Source organism: Balaenoptera ricei, chromosome 7, assembly GCF_028023285.1.
Source record: "Balaenoptera ricei isolate mBalRic1 chromosome 7, mBalRic1.hap2, whole genome shotgun sequence".
NCBI classification, from domain to species: Eukaryota; Metazoa; Chordata; class Mammalia; order Artiodactyla; family Balaenopteridae; genus Balaenoptera; species Balaenoptera ricei.
Window position 1 is genome coordinate 92,011,444 of NC_082645.1, and position 24,695 is coordinate 92,036,138.

The 24,695-nt window shown below is 40.9% G+C and overlaps 1 protein-coding gene across 1 annotated transcript in view; it reads left to right on the forward strand.

Annotated features, from left to right (window-relative positions):
* Positions 1-340: 340 nt before the first annotated feature.
* ADAM23 (ADAM metallopeptidase domain 23) overlaps positions 341-24,695 on the forward strand; it is a 161,177-nt gene continuing 136,822 nt past the window's right edge. The window contains exons 1-2 of the mRNA XM_059927367.1: positions 341-554; positions 1,679-1,896. Coding sequence (XP_059783350.1) covers positions 341-554; positions 1,679-1,896 — 432 coding nt within the window. The remainder of the gene's footprint in view (positions 555-1,678; positions 1,897-24,695) is intronic.

Below are 24,695 nucleotides of genomic sequence, written 5' to 3' on the forward strand. Positions count from 1 at the left end.
TCGCTCCCGCTCGCCGCCTCAGCATCCTCAGCCCCAGCGGCAGCCCCCGCAGTCACTGGAGCTGCCGCGCCCGCCGCAGGGAGGGAGGAGCGTCTGGGGAGGCTCCAAGTTGGCGGAGCGACTGGGACCCCCGGACTCTTCAGCAGCCACCCCGGGAGGGGCTGAGAGGCGAGCAGCGGAGGGGGCGCCGCCCAGCCCCTAGCCCCGAGCTCCGAGCCCCCTGTCCGCGGCCGCACCATGCGCGCCGAGCCGGCGTGACCGGCTCCGCCCGCAGCCTTCCCCGCAGCCTAGCCCGGCGCTCTCGCCGGCCACACCGAGCGGCGCCCGGGAGCTATGAGCCATGAAGCCACCCGGCAACAGCTCCAGGCGGCCGCCCGTGGAGGGCTGCAGCCTCCCCCGAGCCTCCAGCTGCTCCCGCGGCGGCCCCGCCGGCCCGGCGCCCGTCCGCGCCCCGGCCCGCGCGCCGCCCTGCCGCCTGCTCCTCGTACTTCTCCTGCTGCCTCCGCTCGCCGCCTCATCCCGGCCCCGCGCCTGGCGGGCTGCTGCACCCAGCGGTGGGTATGGCCCAGGTGCCCTTTGCATTGCCTTGCCCACGGGGCCCTGCAGAGGAGAGCGAAGGGCACGCGGGTCCGTGCGCTCCGGACACGTCCAGGGCTCGGCCTTTCCGAGCCTCTCTCTGCCTGTCCACCTCTCTCATTCCCAAACCGGCGTTCATTCCAGTTCACTTTTTGAAGTCCATTTTTCTGTTGCATTCACTAAATTACTGCCGGTTCCACTGGAAGGTATTCAGTGGAGGCGGGGTCCCTAACTGATCTCTGTGCAACTTGGGGAAACCGGTGGTTGGGAAATGCAGCGAGGGAGCAAGTTTTTTCTTGGGTGGTGGAGCCTGAACGTGAGTGCGGGGGGATGTGATGAGAAGAGTGGTAATGTGTTTCCTCAGATTGCCTAGTGGGTTTATTCACTGCTGTTGGAATTAAGGTGGGGGAGGGAAACTTCGGGGATATAAACCTTTGGCTTGTAATTTCTCAAAATGCTTGTCATTATAATGAACAACGAAGATAATATGATGTTCAATACATTGATGATTGGACATCAGTGACAGCAGATAGCTGGCCATAGGCAGGAAAATAAGAGGAAATTGGAAAGCTGCCAGCATCTGCACCCCTCTATGGCAAAAGATTTTTGCTCATCTCAAAGTTAAAAGAAAAGGGAATTGTCCATTTTGTTAAATGAATCGGTTAACATTCCGTGTTCATGAGTTCAGCACTCAAGTTATCTGTGGAGCGTTCTTAGCTCTCAGGTGGGATACTCCTAGTCCCATTGAGCTTCTGTAGACCCCCAAGGGGGGCAGGTGAGGGGCAGAATCCCTGAGCATGTTCGTTTAATGACCCTTCCTTCAAGTCCATTCCCCCTCAGCCCCACCACCATACTTAGAAGTATAGATTTAAGACTATAAACAGTACATTGTTGTATAAGCCTTATTGGCTGATAACCTATCCAGGCCATTTCACTGTTGCAATAACTTGCTTTCCTGTGTCTCTACGCCTTACCTACTTAAAAGTAGAAAACTTTGTTTTTGCAATTAATGGAAAAATGCATTTTAGTACTTATGTATTTATAGGGTACGTGTGTGTTTGTGTATGTTTGTGTCCCCCCCCCCCCCCCGCCCCAACCCCAGCTCTGCATTGGAATGAAACTGCAGAAAACAATTTGGGAGTCCTGGCAGATGAAGACAACACATTGCAACAGAATAGCAGCAGTAATAGCAGTTACAGCAATGCAATGCAGAAGGAAATCACACTGCCTTCAAGACTCGTATATTACATCAACCAAGACTCGGAAAGCCCTTACCATGTTCTTGACACGAAGGCAAGACACCAGCAAAAACATAACAAGGTAGGCAGGGTCTGGGTATGCAAAAGTGGCTGCCATGAAGAGTTAGTTGTCCTTTGATTTGATTTTCTGCCAGAATCTCATTTCACAAATGTTACTGTAGCATTTTATTAGGAAACCAATTAATATTATGATAGGGGAGAAACTGGAGGGAATTAACCTGGGATCTACTGGGATAGTGTTGCTGTTTGTCTTTCCTCTCTGACACTAAACTGGAATTGGAATTTTCTTATCGCCTTATAAGTTTAACAGCTGAAATGTGGTCCATTTTTCTTGTAGGTGCATTGAACACTGAACAGTAGTTAAGCGAATATTTTGATGGTCCTGACTTTTATCTGTGAGGCTTTATGTAAGGGTGCAGTATTCTACGTCCCATGACGAAAACTGCTTTCAATCTGCACCCAGAAAATTGCTATAAAAAGCTGTTGGGCTGCAGATTCCCCATCAGTCTTTCATTTAGAAATTGAGTGGTTAAGTTTAGACAACCTCTTTCTTTCTTTAGTTGGTCAGTAGGAAAAACATACTTTTTTTTTTGGTTATATTTTCAGTAGGTAAACAATATGACATTTTAAAAGATTATGGTGAATATAAACAAACAATTTATATAATATAGAGACCAGTTTTGGTCAGCACAATCCTTCAAGACTTTATCTGCATTCATTGTGAGCAGTAGCTTTACTTGCAGATTGGTTCAGAAAGTGTCACTGATTTTTAAAAAGGCATTCAGTGGAAGATGAAGGTGCTTAATATCCGAAGAGTTCAAGGGATCTTTTTTTTCCTGCTTACTAGTCATTATTTGAGTTAATAAAATTTTGGACCCCAAGCAGATGTCCACAATGGGTTATCAGTGCCTCTTTTCTTTATTAGGAGCAGAAAATAGAGTCCGTATGTTAAATATTCTACTTTGGACTTGTAGGATAGGAAGAAAACTTTCCTCTACCCTTCTAGGTTCTTCTGGCTGGTCCAAGAATTAAATTAACATGAGACAGATTAACAGGAGAAAATCAAATTTAATTTCGTATGTATACATGTGAGGGTCAGAGGCCCCACATACCTGAGAGGTTCAGAGACAGAAAGGTAAAATGAGGCGTATATGCCACCCTGAGCTAAGGAATGGCATAGGGGCCTCGGGCTTCCAAGGACAGGAGGGTCATTCACAGGACAATAAAAAGAGCAGATGTTTGGTAATTAGATGTTTGCCCTGCCATGTAGATGGGGCCACTTAGATAAAATTTCTCTCTCGTAATAACTCTTTTCTGGGAAAAATCCTCAATTTAAGTTCTGCTGGGTAGTTAAGGGAGGGGCAGTAGTTTCTCTTGAACCTGCAGGTCTTGATTGTGCCTTTAGTTCAAAATAATCCTTATGCAAAAGTGACACATTTTGGGGGAGGCTCGTTCTGAACCCTTACAGATTATACCTGTTCAGTTGAGAAGAACAGTCATTGTCTAAACATCTAGAATTTAAGGAAAGTATCTATGGTTTGCATCATTGTTTTTATTAGTTTTCTAAAATATGGGTAAGTGGTAACAGTATTTATTCCTATTTTACAAATGGGGAGTTAGAAATTTAAGGCCTTCAGGTGACTTTCCCAGGATTGTAAAACAGCTGATGTAAAATTCAAGAGGCCTGAATATTTAATATTTACAAGTCAGGCTTCTGAGAAAATGCTTCCTTCATATCGGATGTTATTGGAGAACTTAACTTTGCTTCACGGTGCTGTGAAGTGGCTGCTACCCGCCTTGGCTGAGATGACTTTGAGAGACTTTGCTCGTGGCCCTTTTCTGATCTGCTCATATGTAACTTGACGGCTTGACTCCTGGATCCTGTCTACCCGTTTGTCTTGTTGATAGGAGGAGTGGGTGGTGTCTTTAAGGAAGAAGAATCCAAGGTCCTCTTGATAAAGGCATTGAGGCCCATTTTATGGTTTTCTTACTAATTAATAAGATCCTCTATGGTTAAGTGACAAGTTCTCAAATTCCAGTGCCTTTGCATAAGGTGCTGGAGGAAGAAAAAAAATGGCCTGAAAGCCTATTTTAAGGAATGCACAAACCCTCTCGAGTTGGGACTTGAAGGGAACTTTAGTGGAACTTCTCTAATAACTCAGCTGTCGGTGGCTATGGCTAACTCCTGTCTTCTAGTCTAACCTTATTTGGTTGCTTTGTTTGGTGGGACTTGGTTTGACTACAATGTATCTGAATTTTTTTGATAGTAAGGTTGTTAAAACTTTACCCACCACTCATGTAGAGGAATAGATTTCTTAGTAGGGAGCACATACTTGCTGTTGGAATGATTTTACCTCTCCACTTCCACCCCCCATAGTGGTTAGGTTTCTTTTATCTTCCAAAAAAAATGTTTATGTAGAAATTATATTTGAAAACATTTTTCTTCTTTTCTTATTAGTTTGATTCAACAAGTATTTGTTGCACATTTCTCACGTGCAAAGTAGTATGCTGAATATTCAGAGATAAGAGATAAGGGGTACAAGGATGAACAAGACAAGGTCTGTCCTCCAGGAGACACAAGAATGAGATAAGCAAGATTCTAAAAAGTACTCTCGTACAGGGATAAACAGTGTTCTTCCTGTATGGGTTCCCTGAAATTTCCCTCTGTGTTCTATGATTTCCCTTGCACTTCTGTTTTGAAGCATCTCTTGAACTAGTTGACAAAAAGTGTTGCATATGCTTTCTGCTCTATCTTTGGATGACTTGCCTAATCATAGTGATGGGAGATACTTCTCAATTCAGCTGCTTTCCAAATGTTTCAGTAAGAGAAAAAGTATGGAATTTCATTATTTTTGCCTTTATAAAAGAAGTTTTGATTTTAATATCTGTGTATTAAGTACCTTTCTTTCTCCCCTGATTTCATTGCACCCAAGCACATTTTAATGAATGCCTTAGAAATGCTGAATCACTGTGCCATTCTCCTGGAATCCTAGATTGGGGGGTAGAGGTGGAGAGGGAAATTCCCAGATATAGGTTATAGGGCAGAGCTCCATATTTATTGTGTAAGTATTTAAAGTTGAGCAGGCCTTACTACTTTACAGTTGTGAGACTTAAGATGTTTGTTAACTCTTTCAAAATTGGTAAGTTTAAAAGCAGACTGCAAAGCAGGCTGTAATACTAGTGTTTCTGAAAATCTTAAAGTTTTCTTTGTCAAAGATTGTTTAGGAATCTTTTTATCTCCAGGTATGGTTCTATATAACTTATTGTCCAAACTGTGACATTTTTTGAGAGTGAAAGTAGGCACGCTTAATAATTATGCCAGGATAATTGGCATAAACCTAGATGGTCCAGAGCAGACTGGGAACATGGTCATCTCAGATCTAAACAGTTATGTTTTTTGAGTTTTGGCACTTAACCCAATTCAGGTTTATTTATAGACAGCTTTATTTTCTGATGATTTATTGTAATTTTTTTCTTACTAACTAGGAGGTTAATTTACCACCATGTAGAAGTAATAGGGTCTGAAATGGAAACATTTCGTTTTGCTTTGTTATCAAGACTTATCTTCTTCACCTGTAGAACTTTTACAAGCATAGATGGAATTTTATGATTACTAAACATAAGCATTTTATCAACCATTAATGCAATATTTTGATAAAATATACATTTAAAAAGAGGCAGAAACAATTTAGATTAATTAATTAATTCATTCATAGATAATCCTATGAGATCTATTCCTGAGAATGTTAACGAACCTGTGGAGAAAGAAAAATAATTTTTCGTCTACCCTTCCAGGTTCTTGGCTGAGACACACCCTGTAATAAAAGACAGGTTAACAGGAGAAAATTAGAAGTTTAATGACATGTATGCCTCCTGTGTACATGGGAGAGACTCAGGAAAACTGAGTAACTTTGAGATGGCCCAGCCATCAGCTTAAATAACTGTCCAGCTAAAGACAAGATGTTGGGGAGCCAGTGATGGGAAGCTATCAGGAAAAGCACAGTCAATGAGGGTGAGGTTGTTACACAGATTTAAATCGTTGCCTTTTACGCTGATAATGTGTTTCTGGAGATTTCGGGTATCCTCCTCTTTCTGGTACAGAGAGGGAAACACCCTTACAAATGGAGATTTCTTATAAATATAAATGTCTCTTACAGAAGAGTAACTTCTGCTTGGTTTACAGAGCTGCTCCTGTGTCCACTGTTTCTTAAAAATAACAAGCCGAAAATAATGTTTATGCCAAAGAGGCATATTTTGGGATAGTATATTCTGCTCCCCTTCAAACCTTTTCCTGAAACTTGCCTTTAGTCAAAAATTACTTGCCTTGAATCCTACTTATTTAGATTCTCTTCTCTTGCAGTTGGGAAGGGATGGAAGAGGTACATTATGTACAGCACAGGGTCTGGGGAAAGATGAAAGTCATCTCCTTGGACTTGAGATATGGCTCAGTCTTTTGTTACCTTCCCTACTGTGCTGGGGAGTTGGACCCGGTGTATTGAAATAAGAACATACAGATTATGACCTGCTGAATGAGGGGGCACAAGCCACCCACACGGGTCGGCAAGTAGCTCCCTCGGCATCCAAGTTTCCACTTTGGAGAAGTGAAAACCACTGGGTCGTTTTGATTGAAGACACAGTTTCAATACACCCACACAAAAGAAGTAGAGTCACAAGATTTATTATTCACAGATCCCAGAAAACGTTGGGAGGCAATGAACGAGGAGAGGGTGAGGAAGGACAGTCCTTTGTCCCAGGTCACCACTAAGCAGAAGATAGAGAGGGTAGCAAGCATCTATCACTTATAAGGTGGTTGGGTCAGAGGTCGCTAACTTTTCACAGGCTTAACTCTAAGTGATTATTTTAAAAGGCATCTGGGGAAAGCAGAGGGGGACTTATGGTAGGAATCCCAAAGTGCAGTCCTTATCTAAATGTCCAGACTCTAGGTGTGAGCAGGGTTTCCAGTCTGTAAAATGTCTCGGCAGCAACTCAGAAAAACAAAAGTTGTTTCTTTCATCACACTTATTCCAACCCCACCGGGCTGAAGAGAGAGAAGAGAGAAGTTTTAAGTAAATTTAGATCACGATGATTATCATCACTTCCTACTCTGCTTCAGGACAAAGCTGGTTCCATGTTTCTTGACCATCCAGAAGCCAGCTGCCCCATTGCTCTTGGTGTGGATCAGCAGAAAGAAATACTGGGTCCTTAGAACTGGTCGTGTGACAACTATTAGTTTATTTGGTAATACAAACTTTGGTATTGGCCTCAGCGGCTTTCCCAAGTTTTCTAGGTCTTCCTAAGCAGTCATTACAGAATTGTAGTACGTAGAATTCAGGCTTGTAATGGTTTTCCTTGTAATGCCTGGCATATAGTAGGCTGTCAGTAAATATCTGTTGAATGAATCGATGGTTGAACACTCCTATGTTAGAAAGAGTGCAGTGCTTTCTGTGAAATTTCATGTTGTAATCAAATTGACATTCAAAAGCGCCTTAAGTTACCGTTAAGCATTTTTGGCACTGTGACAGAGCGGCAGGAGAGAGAATTTTGGTCTCAAGTTATTCGCACTGCATAAATCACACTTACACTACCTAAAATCATGAGAATACCTGTATTAACAATTCTTAGATTATCCCTATCACTGTCACCTACCATTAACATGGATAATCACAAGCTGGCCATGTGGGAGATTTTGTCATTGCTACTGGTTAATTCTCAGTGGTGGAGCCCAAGGTGTCCACTCATATAGTTTCCAGTCAATCAGATTTACATCTGTGAGGCGTTCAGTTCTGCTTGGCAAATACCTGTTTTGAATCAGGCACTGTGCTAGACCCTGGGAAGAGCGAGGAAGAGTAACTCTCAGTCCCGACCTTTGCTCGTGACTTGCTGGGCATCAGAAACAAGGCAGCTGGCGGTGTGTGTGTGGTTCCTGTCAGTGCATTGCTAGTTGTAGGAACAAAGGGCTGTGGGGACTCAGGAAAGTCAAAGAAAACCTGAGAGAGGAAGAAACAATGGAGCTGGCCCTAAAGAGCAACTAGGAGACAAGTTTTCGGGAGGTGGAAAGAGGGTGGAGGGTGGAGGAGGTGGAGAGGGGCCCACAGTCAGCAGGCAAAGGCTCTGCCCTGCTGGAGACAGTGTGGTGAGTGTGAGAAGGGGAAACCCAAGCGTGGGAAATTTAAAAGAATTGGACATCATTGTTACATTCATGGTCAATTTTTAAAAAGCTCACTTGATTCCTCTAGAAATCCAATACATGTTTGTCAGATGTAGCAGTTGAGAGTTATAATTAGTGTCTTCAAAAAGGACAAACAGCTAGTAAGTGGCAGACAGAGTCAGAATTCGAACCCAGGTCTTTTTAAAAAAATAAATTTATTTATTTATTTATTTATGGCTGAGTTGGGTCTTTGTTGTTGCGTGCGGGCTTTCTCTAGTTGCGGCGAGCGGGGGCTACTCTTCGTTGCGACGTGTGGGCTTCTCACTGCGGTGGCTTCTCTTGTTGCGGAGCACGGGCTCTAGGCCTGTGGGCTCAGTAGTTGTGGCTCGTGGGCTCTAGAGCGCAGGCTCAGTAGTTGTGGTGCACGGGCTTAGTTGCGCCGTGGCATGTGGGATCTTCCCCGACCAGGGCTCAAACCCGTGTCCCCTGCATTCGCAGGTGGATTCTTAACCACTGTGCCACCAGGGAAGCTCATGAATCCAGGTCTTATCCTTTGCAAAGTCCAGGCTGGAGAGAGACTAGGGTGTGTAGGGTACGGCAGGCAGCGAAGGGGAAAGGCTGTGAAGACTGTGAAGAGATCAAGGGTTTGGATTTATTTTGTATCAAATGGCTCACCTCCTGATGCGTCCGGAGGTGAGCCCGTGACTGGTTGAGCATTGATTGAGTGCCAATTCTGTGGCTCCTCAGGGAGCTTACCTTCTAGTGGGAGGAGACAGACCATAAACACAAGAACAACAACAGCACAAAGATTTCAGGTATTGACGAGCGCTTGAAGAAGATGAAATAGCGTACGTGGTGGAGAATGGTGGCTGGGATGGTTGCTCTTGAAGAATTGGAAGATGGGGCCTATGGTCTTGGGTGAGAGTAACCTACCTACTGTGGTTCCTCTTTAGATGGGGTGGGCGCGTGCTGTTTCAGCGGCCCCCACCTGCACTCCTTGTTGCCGAACGCCACCCGTCCTCATTTCTGTTACTCTCCCGGCTCCTGTAGGCATTTGAGTTTGGACCCTAGTCTTTGATTCTTCTCTCCCACAAAGTCTGGACTATTTTTGATCATTTCACCCAGCTGGATTGATTTGATGGCCGCCATGCTTTCCAGCAGTACGTCGTGCTGTCCGAGGTCTTGCTTTAGCCTGCATGTGTCCCTACGTAATACTTTCTGCTCTCTCTGCTCCTGGGTTGGCTCCTTCCTGCTAACTATATAACTACTTGTGTCATTCTGTCTTCACTTATTCTCAGGTTTTGTTAACAGATTGGGCCACTATCCTTCTCTCTATAGCCAGTCAAAAAATAACAAGAGCATTATTTGCTCAGTGGCTTTGCCTAGGGTTGGTGGTATCACGCGGGCTGAGGGTAAAGACAGGCAGGAAGAGAGCTGTCCTGGTTGCCCTGCTCACTTTTCTCAGTGGTAGTGCTATTTTCCCAGCCACCTAAGAGTGAACCTTGGGAGTCCTCGTTGACTCTTTTCTCTCCTTCATCTTCTGTCTATAAATAGTCACATATTAAGTCCTGACGTTTCTCCCAAATCCGTCCTTCCCTCCTCCTCTGTATTGTGTTCTTGTCATCGCCTCTTGTCTCTCTCTGTCTTTCTCTGTCAATCCATCAGTCCCACTGCTGACAGATTAATCTTCCTGGAACACTTAGTGCATCACGTGACTCCTTTTATCCACATGCAACAAGCATGATTTCAGCAGATGAATTTTCCTTGTGGAGTGAAGGGGAGAAAGTGAAATGCTCTGGAGGAGAGCTGTTGCCCCTGCCCCCCTTCTGAATACTACACATTTGCTGGTCCATTCTCCTTTCAGCATTTTTTCCAGGCCTGTTTACCCAGGTCAGTGCATGGCAGGAGGTAATTTTATCTGGACAGTTCCACTGATATCTGTCCAAATTCTGGGGCTAGTTATGGAAAACCCTTGTGATCAGTAGCAGTAACCCAAACTGTCAGTAATGTGTTCTCAGGCTTTTGTTTTAGGTTCAAATACTGTTAAATTCCTGCTTCAGAAGGTCCTTCCTCTCCATCTTTAGGATCTGAGTAATTAATTGCTCCTAGAGAATAAGTTTTCTGAATGAAAATAATTTATTCCTCTCGAATATGTATGTAATCATAAAGCTTTATTCACACGAAGTATTCAATTCACAAATGATGTGGGTATCCATAGTCTTATGAAAGACTCATTCATTCACATCATTCATTCATTCATAATCCACCTAGCATCTGAATTTTGCAATTTTACAAAGGAGTTTTTGTGTTTAGAATTTATATAAGTTCAGTACAATTTTAATCAAATCCAATGCTAGGAATTCTATTATAAAAGGGTAGATCCAGTTATTTTAGTTAGAATAATGAGAAGTTAAAAACAATTACGTTCATTCACAGCAAATCAAGGTACAGTTTTTGCATTTCACAGAGTACGTGAGTGGTCCATCCTCCATCACTGGGTACCCAGTCTGGACAGAGACAGACCTGTGAATTAGCTCCGTGCTCCAAATAAGGTTTTGTTATATTGTTGTCTTCTCTGGTTAAAGAGTAGACAGAGGCTACTTTCCTCATCTGGAACATTACAAATTAGTGAATTCGAACTCTGTGTTCAAGTCTGTTGTAAAAGCTGTTTATTTGTCAACAAGAACTACCTTAACGCTAAATGTTCTCAAAGCTTTCTATTTAGACATGGAATGGATAGAAATTCAAATAAGTCTCCTCTACTGATAGACACTAATTACAGAGAGTTAGGTTCAAACAAACCAATGAACAGAGAAGTGTAAATGGGAGCCTATAACCAGTGACTGTATTGCCCTTTAGCTTTGATCTATTATTATATAGTTGGGGACATTCATCTCTTTCTTATTTGCATGGCAGTGTCCACGTGAGGGAGTCATTTTGACACATTTAAAATCCTAGGTGGGAGGGGGAACAAGGTAATCACATGCCCTTGGACCACCTCCTTCTGCCCTCAGTGGGGCTAAAGATTAATTTTAGAAGTCAAATCGAAGCACACCTAGAGGCGTATCATACAAAACATTTCGGAGCCATTCATTTTTGAGTATCTACTGAATTCTAATATCTGTTCCAGTGCTTCCTTTCCCTTATTGTGGATGTTCAAAAATTTGCTATATCAAGTTGTAGTCCGGATCACTTAATTGGGTGCTTTGTGCTGTCTTTTAATTGCAAACAGGCTTGTGAATACCATATCCCATAATAGTTAATAGTTGTGTTGCAGATGGCCTCCATTAATAATATAAATCAGTCAACACTTAGAGGCGTCTTCCATCCTGCATGTGCCTCCTTGCCCTTTGCTTTTTCAGCTAAGAAGATAGAATGCATTAAACCAACCTGTACTCACTCAACAATACACTGGTAGTAACAAATACATCATTCACTGTGCAGTGAACCTAAACAGTTTTGTTGAGGCATTTTCATATCTATAATCTCACATGATCCTCACAGCAATAAAACAAGTTTTTTTTTTATTAGATGATTATTATTTCTGTGTTCTAGATGATAAAACTAAGTCCAAAGAGGCCAGGTCAGTTGCTCTAGGTCTTGGGAATTATTGGCATGGCCAGAATGACCAGAACCTTGATCTGTAGACTTCCAGACCCTTGTTCTCGTATCACAGCACATCTGGGGGTTGACTAGGGAAGTTTCTGACCCTTTTAGACACCTTCCTCTTGATGATAAGGGCCTATGAACTAATCACACCATGGGGACACAGCCACATACACACCTCCCCTGATACTCCTCTGCAACCAGCTGGTTTTCTTGACTTTTTTTTTCCTAAATGAATACACCAGATAAATAATCTTGTTTAAAATGCTGCCATTTTTACAGTGTTTTGCTTATTTTATTACCTTTGCTGGTTGATCTTCCTTAACTTTCTTTTCCCTCTATCAGATTCCCCTTCTGCTTTATTTACTGAACAAGGGTATTCATGTTTGGTATTTCCAAATTATGTGTCAGACATTTGACCATTCTAGAAGAGTCTTTAAATTTTTAAAAACTATTTTCTAGTATAGAAGTCTGCATGCAGCATGAAGAAATAGGTCTTCAGAACAAGCTGAATCTACTAAGAACTGGTTAATTTACCTTCTCTTTTTCACTAACACCCAATTTAAACTTTCTGCCAGCATGTGATTACCAGTGTTCCCACACAGACGTGATATTATTTCAGGGCAAAGCAGGGAAATTGGTATTTTAATGATACAGTATAGGCATTTATTTGTGGGATAAATATGATTCACACTAGGCAGTTTAGAATGTCAGATTTTAGTTGATTTATCTTCAACTCCTTTCCCATATAGTGGGAGAAGAATGGATGGGGAGTCAAGGGTCAGGGGTCTGACAGATCTGCTAATAGCAGCTATTTAGACTTGGGCAAGTTACTTAGTCTTTCTGAGCTCCAGCTTTTTTTTTTTTTTTTTTTTTAATCAATAACATGGACCTAATAATAGTGCCCACCCCAGAGGCTGTGCTTGACCAAAATGGGATCACCCATGTGAAGTGGTTTGCACAGTGCCAGGCATGTAGGAAGTACTCAGTAAATGTTATCTGTTAACTACTGACTAGAGGCCTAGGGGATCCAAGCTGTGAACTGCTCTTTTATGAACAAGGGGTTGTTTTATTAGAAAAGAAGGTGGGTTTAGAAGTAATGGTGAGGACATTTGTGGGGAGAGGTGACTCTCAGAGTCTTCCCGGTTTTGTGGCTGCTGATGAACTTGACTGATTCACCTCAGGTGAGACTGGAGTGCTTATGCAGGAATAAATACTCAAGGATGTACTGAGATGCCTTGGAGGCTGCAACCCTCTAAACCACGTGGAAACAGCAGGGTGTATACATGGTATTTGTACTCTGTGAGATAGAGGAGTTTTCCCTAAATCTTTGCCAATGATCAGTGCACTCAGGGCAGGCTTGGAATCCGGCATTTTGGCGAGTTGTAAGGTTTTCTCTGTCTAGCTAATTGCCAACGTGGGTATGGTGTGGCACCAAACACTATAAATAGCACACATTTGTATGATAATTTCCCCTAGAAATGTCCCAGTCGGACAGCCACCCATCTCTTCTCCCCCCAATTCGCCAAACAAAACAAAACCCAAGAAATACTTTTGGCTGCCACTGGTAATTTTCTGGCTTTGGAATGGAGTGTAACAGTCATAAAACCATGACAAATAGAATAGTATGTAGTCCTCACAGCCAGAAACATTTAGCAGGGTAAAAACATCAGAAATACAATTCTGTGTTTATTGGGACACTGTGGTATTATTGAACAGGTTATGACCAAGACGTGAAATTTTGGGCTTTGCCTCTTAACTGCCTTAACCAAGAGAAGTTCATACACTGACTCCCCTTCTCTTATAAATCATGGCTAAAAATAGTAAGCGAACTCTTGTTAATTGCTATGGTCTGCCCTGTACAATGTAGTGGACTTTCATCTCTGTAGAATGTTCAGACCATAGTTCGAGGCATTTATCTCTCCTGGGCAGCATAAAAGCAATCACTTGTTCCCTTCAGAACCACTGGGACATTGGGATGATGCTGTCTTGTTATTTTTGGCTTTGCAACAGTGCATAAAACATTTTTTGGAAATAGTTAACTATTTTTGTTTCCCTTTCTAAAGAAATATATCTGTATTTTTTTTATTCTTTTATTTGGGACATTAATCCTTTTAAGATCTGCTGATGCACTTTAAGATTATTACCCGAATAGTATATTTATAAACTATCCTGTCTGTTTATCAGATCTTAAATTGTTTTTCCATTTTAGTTTTCTAGAATTTCTGGCTTTCCCCTGACATGTTTCTAACACCCTAATGTGTTAAAAGTTTGGGAACTTATTTGATTAATTTGTGTGAAACACTTCTTTGTCGTGTAACATTTAAAAATCTTGGTTCTTTCACAGAGAGCATAATCTCTCCCTTGATACCCAGACTACATATCCAGCTATTTATCTTGTATCTCCACTTGGATATCTAATAGGCAACTCACACTTAATACATCCAAAACAGAACTTTTGATTCTAATATCTCCTACCCCAACCTGCCCCTTCCACGTTCTTCCCATTTGAGTAAATAGAAGATCCTTCTTCTAGCTAAGCTCAAGAGACTTAACCCTTCTATTTCTTTTAAGCATTACCCCAAGCCATGAAATCTTATTGGTTCTCCCTTCAGAGCTGTTCAGAATCTGACCATTTCTCACTGTCTCCATTGCTGCCAACCTGGTCTAATCTACCATTACCTCTCCCTTGTATTATTAAAATATCTTCCTACCTCTTATCCCTGCTTTTGTCCTATTCCTGTCAGTCTGGCTCTAGTCTGTTTTACACACTTCAGGCAAAGTGATTCTTTTAAATACTAACTGGGATCATGCCACTCTTCAGCTCAATAACCTGCAAGAGCTTCCCATCTCACTCAGAGTGACTTTTTTCCTCTCCCAATCATAATGTAGTCACTGACGAAAACTAAACTACTGCTAGTTGTTAACTTGATAGCAGGAAGTGCTATTTATGTTTGTGTGTTTAAACACACAACTTAGGAAAACTAATAAGATTTAAACATCACTTTCACTCATGGCTTAAAAATATTATAAAAAATAGGTTTACCTACTTTGTCCCATTCACATTTTAATTAAAATTTTTTGATTTTTCCTATTTTCAAACCATAGACCATACAATTAAAATGGAGTATTTTTTTCTTGTAACAATAAAACACAAAACAAGAATAACACCCAAGCATATCTGTTGACCTTGTGACAAGTTCAAGATTACCTTGTACTGTGCAAAAATGCTTTTGATGTGTCAATGGCTTGTCAAAAGATTATACTTTATTATTTATTTGAAAAAAGATAGATGATGCTTCTGAGGTCAGCAGACAATGGGCTGAACAAGAGAAGGGTTATGGCTGCTGTAGCAGTGCCACAGTTTTTACTTCCATGAAGAACAGTGCTTTCTTTGCTAGCTGGGGAAATTGCTTGAGGCCAGAGAAGACAAGCTTCCTGGTGGGGACAGGAGTCTTCACAGAATTTTCGGAGGGAGCTCTTAATATCAGAGCTAAAGGAAACATTGTACTGTAACCATTGGATTTCACGGGGAGTGGATGATCACAGAAAGGTGGGTATAAGCTGAAGCTCTGAGAAGAAAATTGCTCAAAAGGAGTATTTGGAGATGTTTTGCTGGAAGCTGAGATTTGCTAATTGTTAGATGAATAAAACAAATCTTATTTGTTTAAAATAATGTTTAAGAGAAAGAAAGATGAGTAGTTCAGTTTTTGCATGTTAATTCTTTTTATTGTGGTAAAATAGATATTACATAAAATTTACCATTTTAACCACTTAAGTGTACATTTCTGGGTATTAAGTATATTCACATTATTGTGCAACTATCACCACCATCCATCTCCAGAATGCTTTTCATCTTCTCCAACTGAAACTGTACCTATTAAATATTTATTCCCCATTCCTCCCTCTCCCTGGCTTCTGGCAATCAACATTTTATTTTTTTGTCTCTGTGAATATGACTATTTTAGATACCTAATATAACTAGAATCATAAAGTATTTGTCTTTTCTTGACTGGCTTATTTCACTTAGCATAATGACTTCAGGGTTCATCCATGTTGTAGCACGTATCAAAATTTCTTTCCTTTTTAAGGCTGAATGATATTCCATTTTATGTATATGCCACATTTTGTTTACCCATTAATTTGTTGATGGATACTTGGGCTGTTCCACCTTTGGCTATTATGAATAATGCTGCTATGAACATAGATATTTAAAATCTGTTTGAGTCTCTGCATTCAGTTCTTTTGGGTATATACCCAGAAGTGGAATTGCTGGATTATATGGTAATTCTATTCTTAATATTTTGAGGAATGACCATAACATTTTCCATAGTAGCTGCATTATTTTACATTCCCACCAGCAATGCACAAGAGTTCCAATTTCTCCACATTCGTATCAACACTTTTTTTTTTTTTAATAACAGCCATCCTAGTGGATGTGAAATAGTATCTTATTATGGTTTTGATTTGCATTTTTCTGATGGTTAGTGACATTGAACACCTTTTCATTTGCTTTTTGGCCATTTGTATATCTTTCTTGGAGACATGTCCATTCAATTCTTTCCCCATTTTAAAATCAGGTTGTTTATTTTCTAGTTGAGTTTTAGGAGTTCTTTATATATTCTGAATATCAGTCCCTATCAGATATGTTTTTCTCTTATTCTGTGAGTTGATATTTTACTCTTAAAATTTAGTTCTTAATTTTGATGAAGTTCAACTTATCTATTTTTTTCTTCTGTTTCCTGTGCTTTTGGTGTCATAGCCAAGAAATCATTGCAAAATCCAGTGTCATTAAGCTTTTCCCCTATATTTTCTTCTAAGAGTTCTATAGTTTTAAAGCTTATGTTTAAGTGCTTGATTCACTTTTAATTAATTTTTGTATATGGTGTAAGGGTCCAGCTTCATTTTTTTTTCATGTGGATATCCAGTTCTTCTTCCATCACCATTTGTTGAAAAGACTGTCCTTTTCCTGTTGAATGGTCTTGGCACCCTCATTGAAAATCATTTGACCATATATGCGAGGGTTTGTTTCTGGGCTCTTTAGTCCATTGGTCTTTATGTCTATCTTTATGTCAGTATCATACCGTTTTGATTACTGTAGCTTGGTAGTAAAATTTGAAATCAGGAAGTGTGAGACCTCCACCTTTGTTCTTTTCCAAGATTGTTTTGACTATTCAGGGTCCCTTGAGACTCCATATGAATTTTAGGATGGATTTTTCAATTCATGCAAAAAATATCATTGGGATTTTAATTCAGGGATTGCACTGAATCTGTAGATTGCTTTGGGTAGTATTGACATCTTAACAATACTACTTTGGGTAGTACTGACATCTTCCAGTCCATGAATATGGGGTGTCTTTCCATTTATTTGTGTTTTATTTAATTTCTTTTATCAATGTTTTAGAGTTTCAGAGTTCAAGTCTTTCACCTGCTTGGTTAAGTTTATTCCTAAGTACTTTTTCTTTTTGATGCTATTGTAAATAGAATTGCTGTCTTTATTTCCTTTTATGATTTTGCATTGTTAGTGTATAAAAATGAAACTAAGTTTTCTGTGTTGGTTTTTGTATCCTTCAACTTTGCTGAATTCATTTATTGGTTCTAATATGATTTTTTTTAGTGGAATCTTTAGGGTTTCTTTATATAAGATTTTGTCATCTATAAACTGTGATAATTTTATGTCTTCCCCCCCCACCCCCCCAGTTTTCATGCCTTTTATTTCTTTTTCTTGCCTAATTGTTCCGGCTAGGACTTCCAGTACTATGTTGAGTAGAAGTGGCAAAAGTGGGCATGTTTGTCTTGTTCCTGATCTTAGAGGAAAAGCTTTCAGTTTTTCTTAATTGAGTATGATGTTAGCTGTGGGTTTTTCTTATATGGCTTTTATTATGTTGAGGTAGTTTCTTTCTAGTGCATGTTTTATCTCACAGGTTCCTTTGAAAGGGTACCAGAATATGTATGACTGGAATAATGAATTGGTTGCATATTAAGTGGGCAATTTTGGACAAGTCACTTACTCTCTGGATTTAACTTTCTTCATTTCAGAAATAATTAGATTGGGTTGATTTGGGGAATCTCAAACTTTTGTGTGCATGGGAACTACCTGGGGAGGTTGTTGAAAACATTTTGAGTTAGTAGGTCTGTATGGGGTCCAGTGGTTTGCATTTTAATATCTCAGGCTATTTTGATGTGGGTGAGTTTGTTCTCTCCAACCCTTTTTTGATCCTAAAATGCTGTGAAATATCCTCCAATGAGAGGTGACTGGGCGTTCATAAGAGGCAATGAAATACGGATACTGGTGGTTGAATTAGGGATTGTTTATTATTCTGAGCAATGCCTGCATTTTTGGAGTAGCTGCTTCCCGAGATTCTGGCATGTTGGAAAAAGACTAGGAATTATAAAGTGTAGACTCATTATTTGAAAGTGTGAGAAGAATAGCTGGCTCCAGAAGTAGTTGGTGTGAGGTGATTCAGGGAGGAAAGAGCTTTTGGGAAATAGAGGCAGAAGAGGGCCTAGGGAACAATTTTCCCCAGAGAGGTTGCTAGTGGGGTCATAGTGCCCTTTGATTTATTAGCAAGAAGTCCTTGGTGGGACGGTTTCCGGTGGGGGAATTCCAAAGAACAGTGTTGGGAATCAGAGGGAAGAAATGTTACAATAGGTGAAAAACTGATGACCAATGTGCATATATAAACATGCACACCCTTATGGGTAAAATTAGTGTAAATATTTGTGCAAAATCAGTAGCTGCTTTACTATATTTATTTACATGGTCGAAGAATTCAGAGTTCATAAAAAATAAAATGAAAAGTGTAAGTCTCTCTCCCATCATTCCCCAAAGGAACAAAAAAACTTTTATTTTTAGTTCTCTTAACGTTAAATAATTTACCTGCACTATTTTTAGATCCATCAACCTAAGACATTATCTTTTGTCTGCCTGTTACGAAATGTGAAGAATATATTATACTATGTTATGCTCCTTCCTTTCTTCCCTCTATCTCTTGATTTTCATTTCTTATATATTTTAAATTTTCTGGTAGTTTTATCAGGAATGTACAGTTAAAACAGACTTGGAGAGGGAGGGCATAGGTTTAGAATTATGTGGTAATTTGCTGTCTTCTATGTCTGGGGAGACCCGGAAGGACAGCTCAAACACACGTACCTCCCTTTGATGAGCTGCAAAGAGCTGCTGTCAGCATACAAGGCCGTGGAAGTGAGGGATGGAGAGAAATTTTGTGAAGGCAAAAAATTGCATTATTTCTTCTCTATTATTTTTTAAAGGTGAGCAGGGACCAGAGGATGAAGTATCTATTAGAATTTTGTTCTGGTTATAGTGCGAAACCACTGATGAGTTTTAAACAAGGCAATAACATTATACGATTTGTATATATATATATATATTTTTTTAATTTTTTAAAAAAATTAATTAATTAATTTATGGCTGTGTTAGATCTTCATTTCTGTGCGAGGGCTTTCTCTAGTTGTGGCAAGCGGGGGCCACTCTTCATTGCGGTGCGCGGACCTCGCACTATCACGGCCTCTCTTGTTGCGGAGCACAGGCTCCAGACGCGCAGGCTCAGCAATTGCGGCTCATGGGCCCAGCTGCTCTGCGGCATGTGGGATGTTCCCAGACCAGGACTCGAACCCGTGTCCCCTGCACCGGCAGGCAGACTCTCAACCACTGCGCCACCAGGGAAGCCCACGATTTATATTTTAAGAAGATCATTCTGGCAGCTTTATAGATGGACTGCAGAGGGGCAAGAGTGGCAGCAAGGGGACCAGTTAAGAGATGCTCACAGTTGTCCAGGGCAGAGTCTGTGTGGCCCTGCACTAAGGTGGTAGCAGAGGAATTACAGGGAAGTAGTTGATTTGGGGTATATTTTAGGGGTGGAGCCTCCACATTGTTGATGATGTGGTGGGGTGGGTGAGCTAGAAAAGGAGAGGAATCATGGCAGACAGAATGATGGCCTCCCAAAGATGTCCACATCCTAATCCCAGAAACTGTGAATATGTTACCTTATGTGGTGGTAAAAGGTGGTTCTGATCACCAGATTCTAATGTGTGGAGGAGGTTTCCCAAAGCAACAAGCAGTTCTCAGGACACCAGCAGGGTATCTGAGACTGCAACTCAGTTCTGACATTATTTACCTGGAGTTAGTGTCAGATCCCACAAGCTAAGGGCTCAGTCCTAAAGGACTGCCCCTCTCCCCACCACTTCAGATGCCAGTTGCAAACCCAGGTTATCACCTGTGCTTCTGACTGACTGGCTATAAATAAGAGGTTCCCATGACCTCCTCCTTGGGTTTGATTAATTTGCTTAGAGCAACTCACAGAACTCAGAGAGACATTTTGCTTACTAGATCACTGGTTTATTATAAAAGCATACAACTCAGGAACAGCTAGACAGAAGAGATACAGAGGGCAAGGTATGGGGAAAGGGTGTGGAGCCCTTACGCCCTCTCCGAGCGCACCACTCTCCCCGAATCTCCATGTGTTCACCAACCCAGAAGCTCTCTGAACCTCTTTTTCTGTTGTTTTTATGGAGGCTTCATTGCATAGGACTGGTTGATGAAATCATTGGCCATTGAACCTCTAGCCTCTCTCCCTTCCCCAGAGGTCAAAGGGTGGAACTGAAAGTTCCAACTCTCCCTTCAAGGTTGGTTCCCCAGCAACCAGCCCCCATCCTTAGGTGCTTTCCAAAAGTCACCTCATTAACAAAAACTTAGTTGTGGTGAAAAAGGGCTTGTTATGAATAACAGGACACCTTTATGGCTCTGAAGTACTTTCAGGAACTAAGGACAGAGACCAAATATTATGACAAAAGATTCTCCTATTGCTCTTATTGCCCAGGAAATTCCCAGGGAGCTGTGAGCCAGGAACTGTGGATGAAGATCAAATATATATGAAAAAATATTTTGGTCATCTGACCAAATATACATATTTCTTATAAATCACAATATTTCACATGGCAGAATAGACTTTGTAGATGTGATTAAGTTAAGGATCTTGAGATGGGGAGTTTATCCTGGAATATTTGAGCGGGCAGTGTCATCACAGGGTCCTTACAGCAATGAGAGTCAGAGAAGGAGATGTCATGACGGAAACAGAGGTTGGAGAGATGCGAGGAAGGATTGTTACCGAGCCGGCTGCCCGACGTGTACAGAAGCCAGTACTATGGCGCTGGCTTTGGAGGAAAGAAAGAGCTTTATTGCGAGGTTAACCAGCAAGGGGACAGAAGGCAGGACTCAAATCTGTCTCTCCCATCCAGGGTTCAGGGCAAAATTTAAGGGCGAACTTGGCAAAAGCTGATTGGCTAGTCTCAAATCAGTCCATCTGGAAGCCGATTTTCCTTATTGAAGGACTTCTCACTTTGTAAAGGGCTCCAGTGGCAACATTTCTATTCTTTGAGTTTTGCAAACTCAAGATTCTTGGTTCCGGGGTCATCCTGGAGCCGTGGGTTCCCATCTTGCACGTGCACATTGCTGTCTCTGTAAAATAACTACAGGTTTAAACAATCAACAACCTGTTTTAAGGAAGCAAAGCCAGTTTAAGCTGGTCAGTGTTTTATGTGCTGTTTCAATTTCCCCCTATTTCTTTATACATTCCTCAATCTTGAAGGAAATAGGGTGATATCACTCTAGGTGCTTCCTGCTGATTAGGAGCGTGGATTTTTATAAGAGGAATGAAATTGTTTTGCACTTAATTGTAAATATTCACAAGTCCCACCTTGAACTCTTAAGTCTTAGGCAATCATCATGCGTGTAGGGAGGCCTTCTAAATATATGAGACAGACAACACATACAAAATTTGATGAGTCCTGTGAAGGTGTCTACAAATACCAGCAAATATCTGTAATTTCACATGGCTTTGGGCATGACAGTCAAGTCTATTTGCCAACCATCTCCTGGTTCTGTCCCTCGGTTTTGCACCCCTTTTATTTTGGGGGCGGCCTGCTTTTTGGATTGTTTCTGGCCAGATCAGGCAATTTTATATTACCCTTTCATTGGTCCTTTGCATTTGTGGACCAAAAATAAACTTCTGTAGCCAGTGATTGGTTAGGTCACGCCCCTAATGGTTTCCTTGATGTGGATGGATAATAACTCTTTCCGTTAAATGCTCAGGTATAAGCACTAGTCCCTGTTCATTATAAATCCAGCCTTCTTTGGTTGTTTGGTACTGATCATCTAAGTCTCAAGTCAGCATGAAATCCCGCTTCGTCTGCTTTCTCTAGATCCATTTCCCAATACTGAGGTTTAAACAGGGATAGGTCCACACTCGGAATGAGTGCTTGGGCCTTAGGATGGGGATTTTTGGTTCTGGCTGCCTGTTTTGTGCCCTGATCAGCCAAATTATTTCCTTTAGCTATAGAACTATCAGTCTTTTGGAGGCCCAGGCAATGTACTATGGCTACTTCTTCCATCATTATAACAGAGTCTAATCAGGCCAGTATCTCCTCCGCGTGTTTAACTTCTTTTCTTCCTGATGTTAGTGAGACCCCTCTCTTCCCATATGGCCCCATGAGCATGCACGACAGAGAAGGCATACTTAGAATCAGTATAAATGGTGACCTTTTATTTAGCCCCAAGGCACAGGGCCCTCTTGAGGGCTATGAGCTCTGCCTCTTGGACAGATGTACCTGGAAGGAGGGCTTCCACTTCTAAGGCTTCCTGATGAGTTACTACTGCATACTCAGCCTTTTAGAGTCCCTGGTCTATGAAGATTCTCCCATCTGTAAACATTTCTATATCTGGATTTTCAGTCAGGTTGGGTCTGCTAGAATAGACTTCTTCAATATTTGTGTACAGTCCACAAGCCACGGAATACAGGCAGCCTCTAGAAGCTGGAAAAGGTAAGGAAACAGATTTTCTCCTAGAGCCCCCCCAGAGAAACTGCCCTGCTGACACCTTCAGTTTAGGCTCTAGACTTTGATTTTGGACTTTTGACCTCCAGAAGTGTAAGAAAATTATTTGTATCCTCTTAAGTCACAAAATCATAGAAATTTGTTACAGCAGTAATAGGAAATTAATATAGGAGTCAAGAATGACAATAAGGCTTTTTCCTGGGGAATAGTGCTACTATTTCCCAATATGGGAAAGGCTGGGGAGGAAAGAAGGCTAAGAGAAAACTGAACCTGTCCCCTTCAAGTGGACAGTTGGTCATCATACAGATAAGTTGATGGGCGAGTTGGCCCTGGTCTCAGGGGCAGGTCAGGATACGATGGAAATGTGGGAGCCACCAACATATAAATGGTATTTAGAGACCTGGGGTTTACACCCCTGGAGAAAGCATATTACATTAAAATCATGGAAAGACAGCTTAGTAACTTCCAAACAGAGGCCACATACAGACTTATTCCCCCTCATTTCTTGCTGTTTAAATTACAGTTGTTTTCTTTTGAGTCACCAAATGACAGTTCAAAAGATAATAAGAACCTGCCACTTTGGAAGGAAAAAAAAACCCAACATTAAGCAACCTTTTAAAAGATCAAATTTCTGGAGTGTGCAGATAGTTGCAGTATTTCTTTCTTCATTTTTTTTTTTTTTTTTGAAGAATACATATGGGCTCATTTAACAGATTTAAGCCTATAGTTTAATTTGGAGGGATTTTTATGGGTATAAATTTTTAAGAATTTGCTTCTTGTCAGGTGGATAACCTTTAACTTTTGAGAGAACCATACTCCCCTTTTCTGATGGTACTGGTTGCTTCATGTTGTTTTGTTTCAAGGGCTTTGGTGACAATTGACAGTGAGCTTTGAAATTAAGGTTAAATTTTGTGTAAAGGCAACACATCTAGAGGAATCTATATACATTCATATATCTCCTGAACAGATAGATCAAGGGTTCTCAACCATGGACAGTTTTACATTCCCCAGGGGACATTTAACAATGTCGGGAGATATTTTTGGATGTCGAGATGGGGATGGGATACTACTGGCATTTCGTGGGTAGAGGCCAGGCATGCTGCCAAACATACCACAGTGTACAGGACAGCCCCCAACCCCTACCCACATCAAAGATGTACTCAGCCTAAAATGTCAATAGTGCAGAGGTTGGCAGACCCTGTAATAGAACTTGTAAACCTACAGGTTAGGAAAATGGGAACTGTTATCTTTCTGTCCCTTAACATATATGCTCTTCCTACATAAATCTGGTTGCACACTGAGCTGGCAGACTTTGTTTTGCTGCCCTGATGTAAGTACTACAACATTCTTGCAGATTCTGTAATTTTGATTTTGTGAGGAACTGGCTAATTTAGTGTTAACTGGAATGGAAGGCACAAAGAAGGATTTGAAGTCAATTTAAATGGCTTTTTGGGGGGCTAAAATGAAAGTGTTAAATTTATTATAGTCATATTTTAGGAAAAAATTTCATATTCTGTAAGCAGTTTTTATTTTGGACTACTTATCAAGTAGTACTAACATTGTGCCCTTGCTAGTCATGACTAATTAAATACTGCCCTGGTGTAGTTATTTGCTTATTTCAGGTAAAAAAAAAAGTCACTTGATATAACTATAATTGAAATAAAATAAAATTGTAAAAATTGCTTTGCTTCTTATTCTTTGCCACTATTGAAATAGAAGCGTTGTGATTTTAAAAAAGTATGTTGAGGAAAAGTCTACTTCCTGTCATTTACTAACTTAAGTAGCAGCCCAAGAAACAGATGTAGGAATGAAGAGATTTGTACAATGATCTTGAGTCTTTTCATTCCTAGATTTTGCAATATGAACTTTAATTACTAAATTGGTTAGAGACTTTGAGAAACCTACATTATTTAGTAGGATGGGGGATATACCTTAATTTCTGCAATTTAAGATTAAACCTCTAAGTGTAAATTAGTGCAGCCACTACGGAACAGTATGGAGGTTCCTTTAAAAACTAAAAATAGTTACCATATGATCCTGCAATCCCACTCCTGGATACGTATCCAAAGAAAACTGTAATTTGCAAAGATACATGCACCCCAATGTTCATAACAGCACTATTTACAGTAGCCAAGACATGGAAACAACCTAAGTGTCCATTGACAGATGAATGGATAAAGAAGATGTGGTACATATATACAATGGAATATTAGCCATAGTAAAGAATGAAATAATGCCATTTGCAGCAACATGGA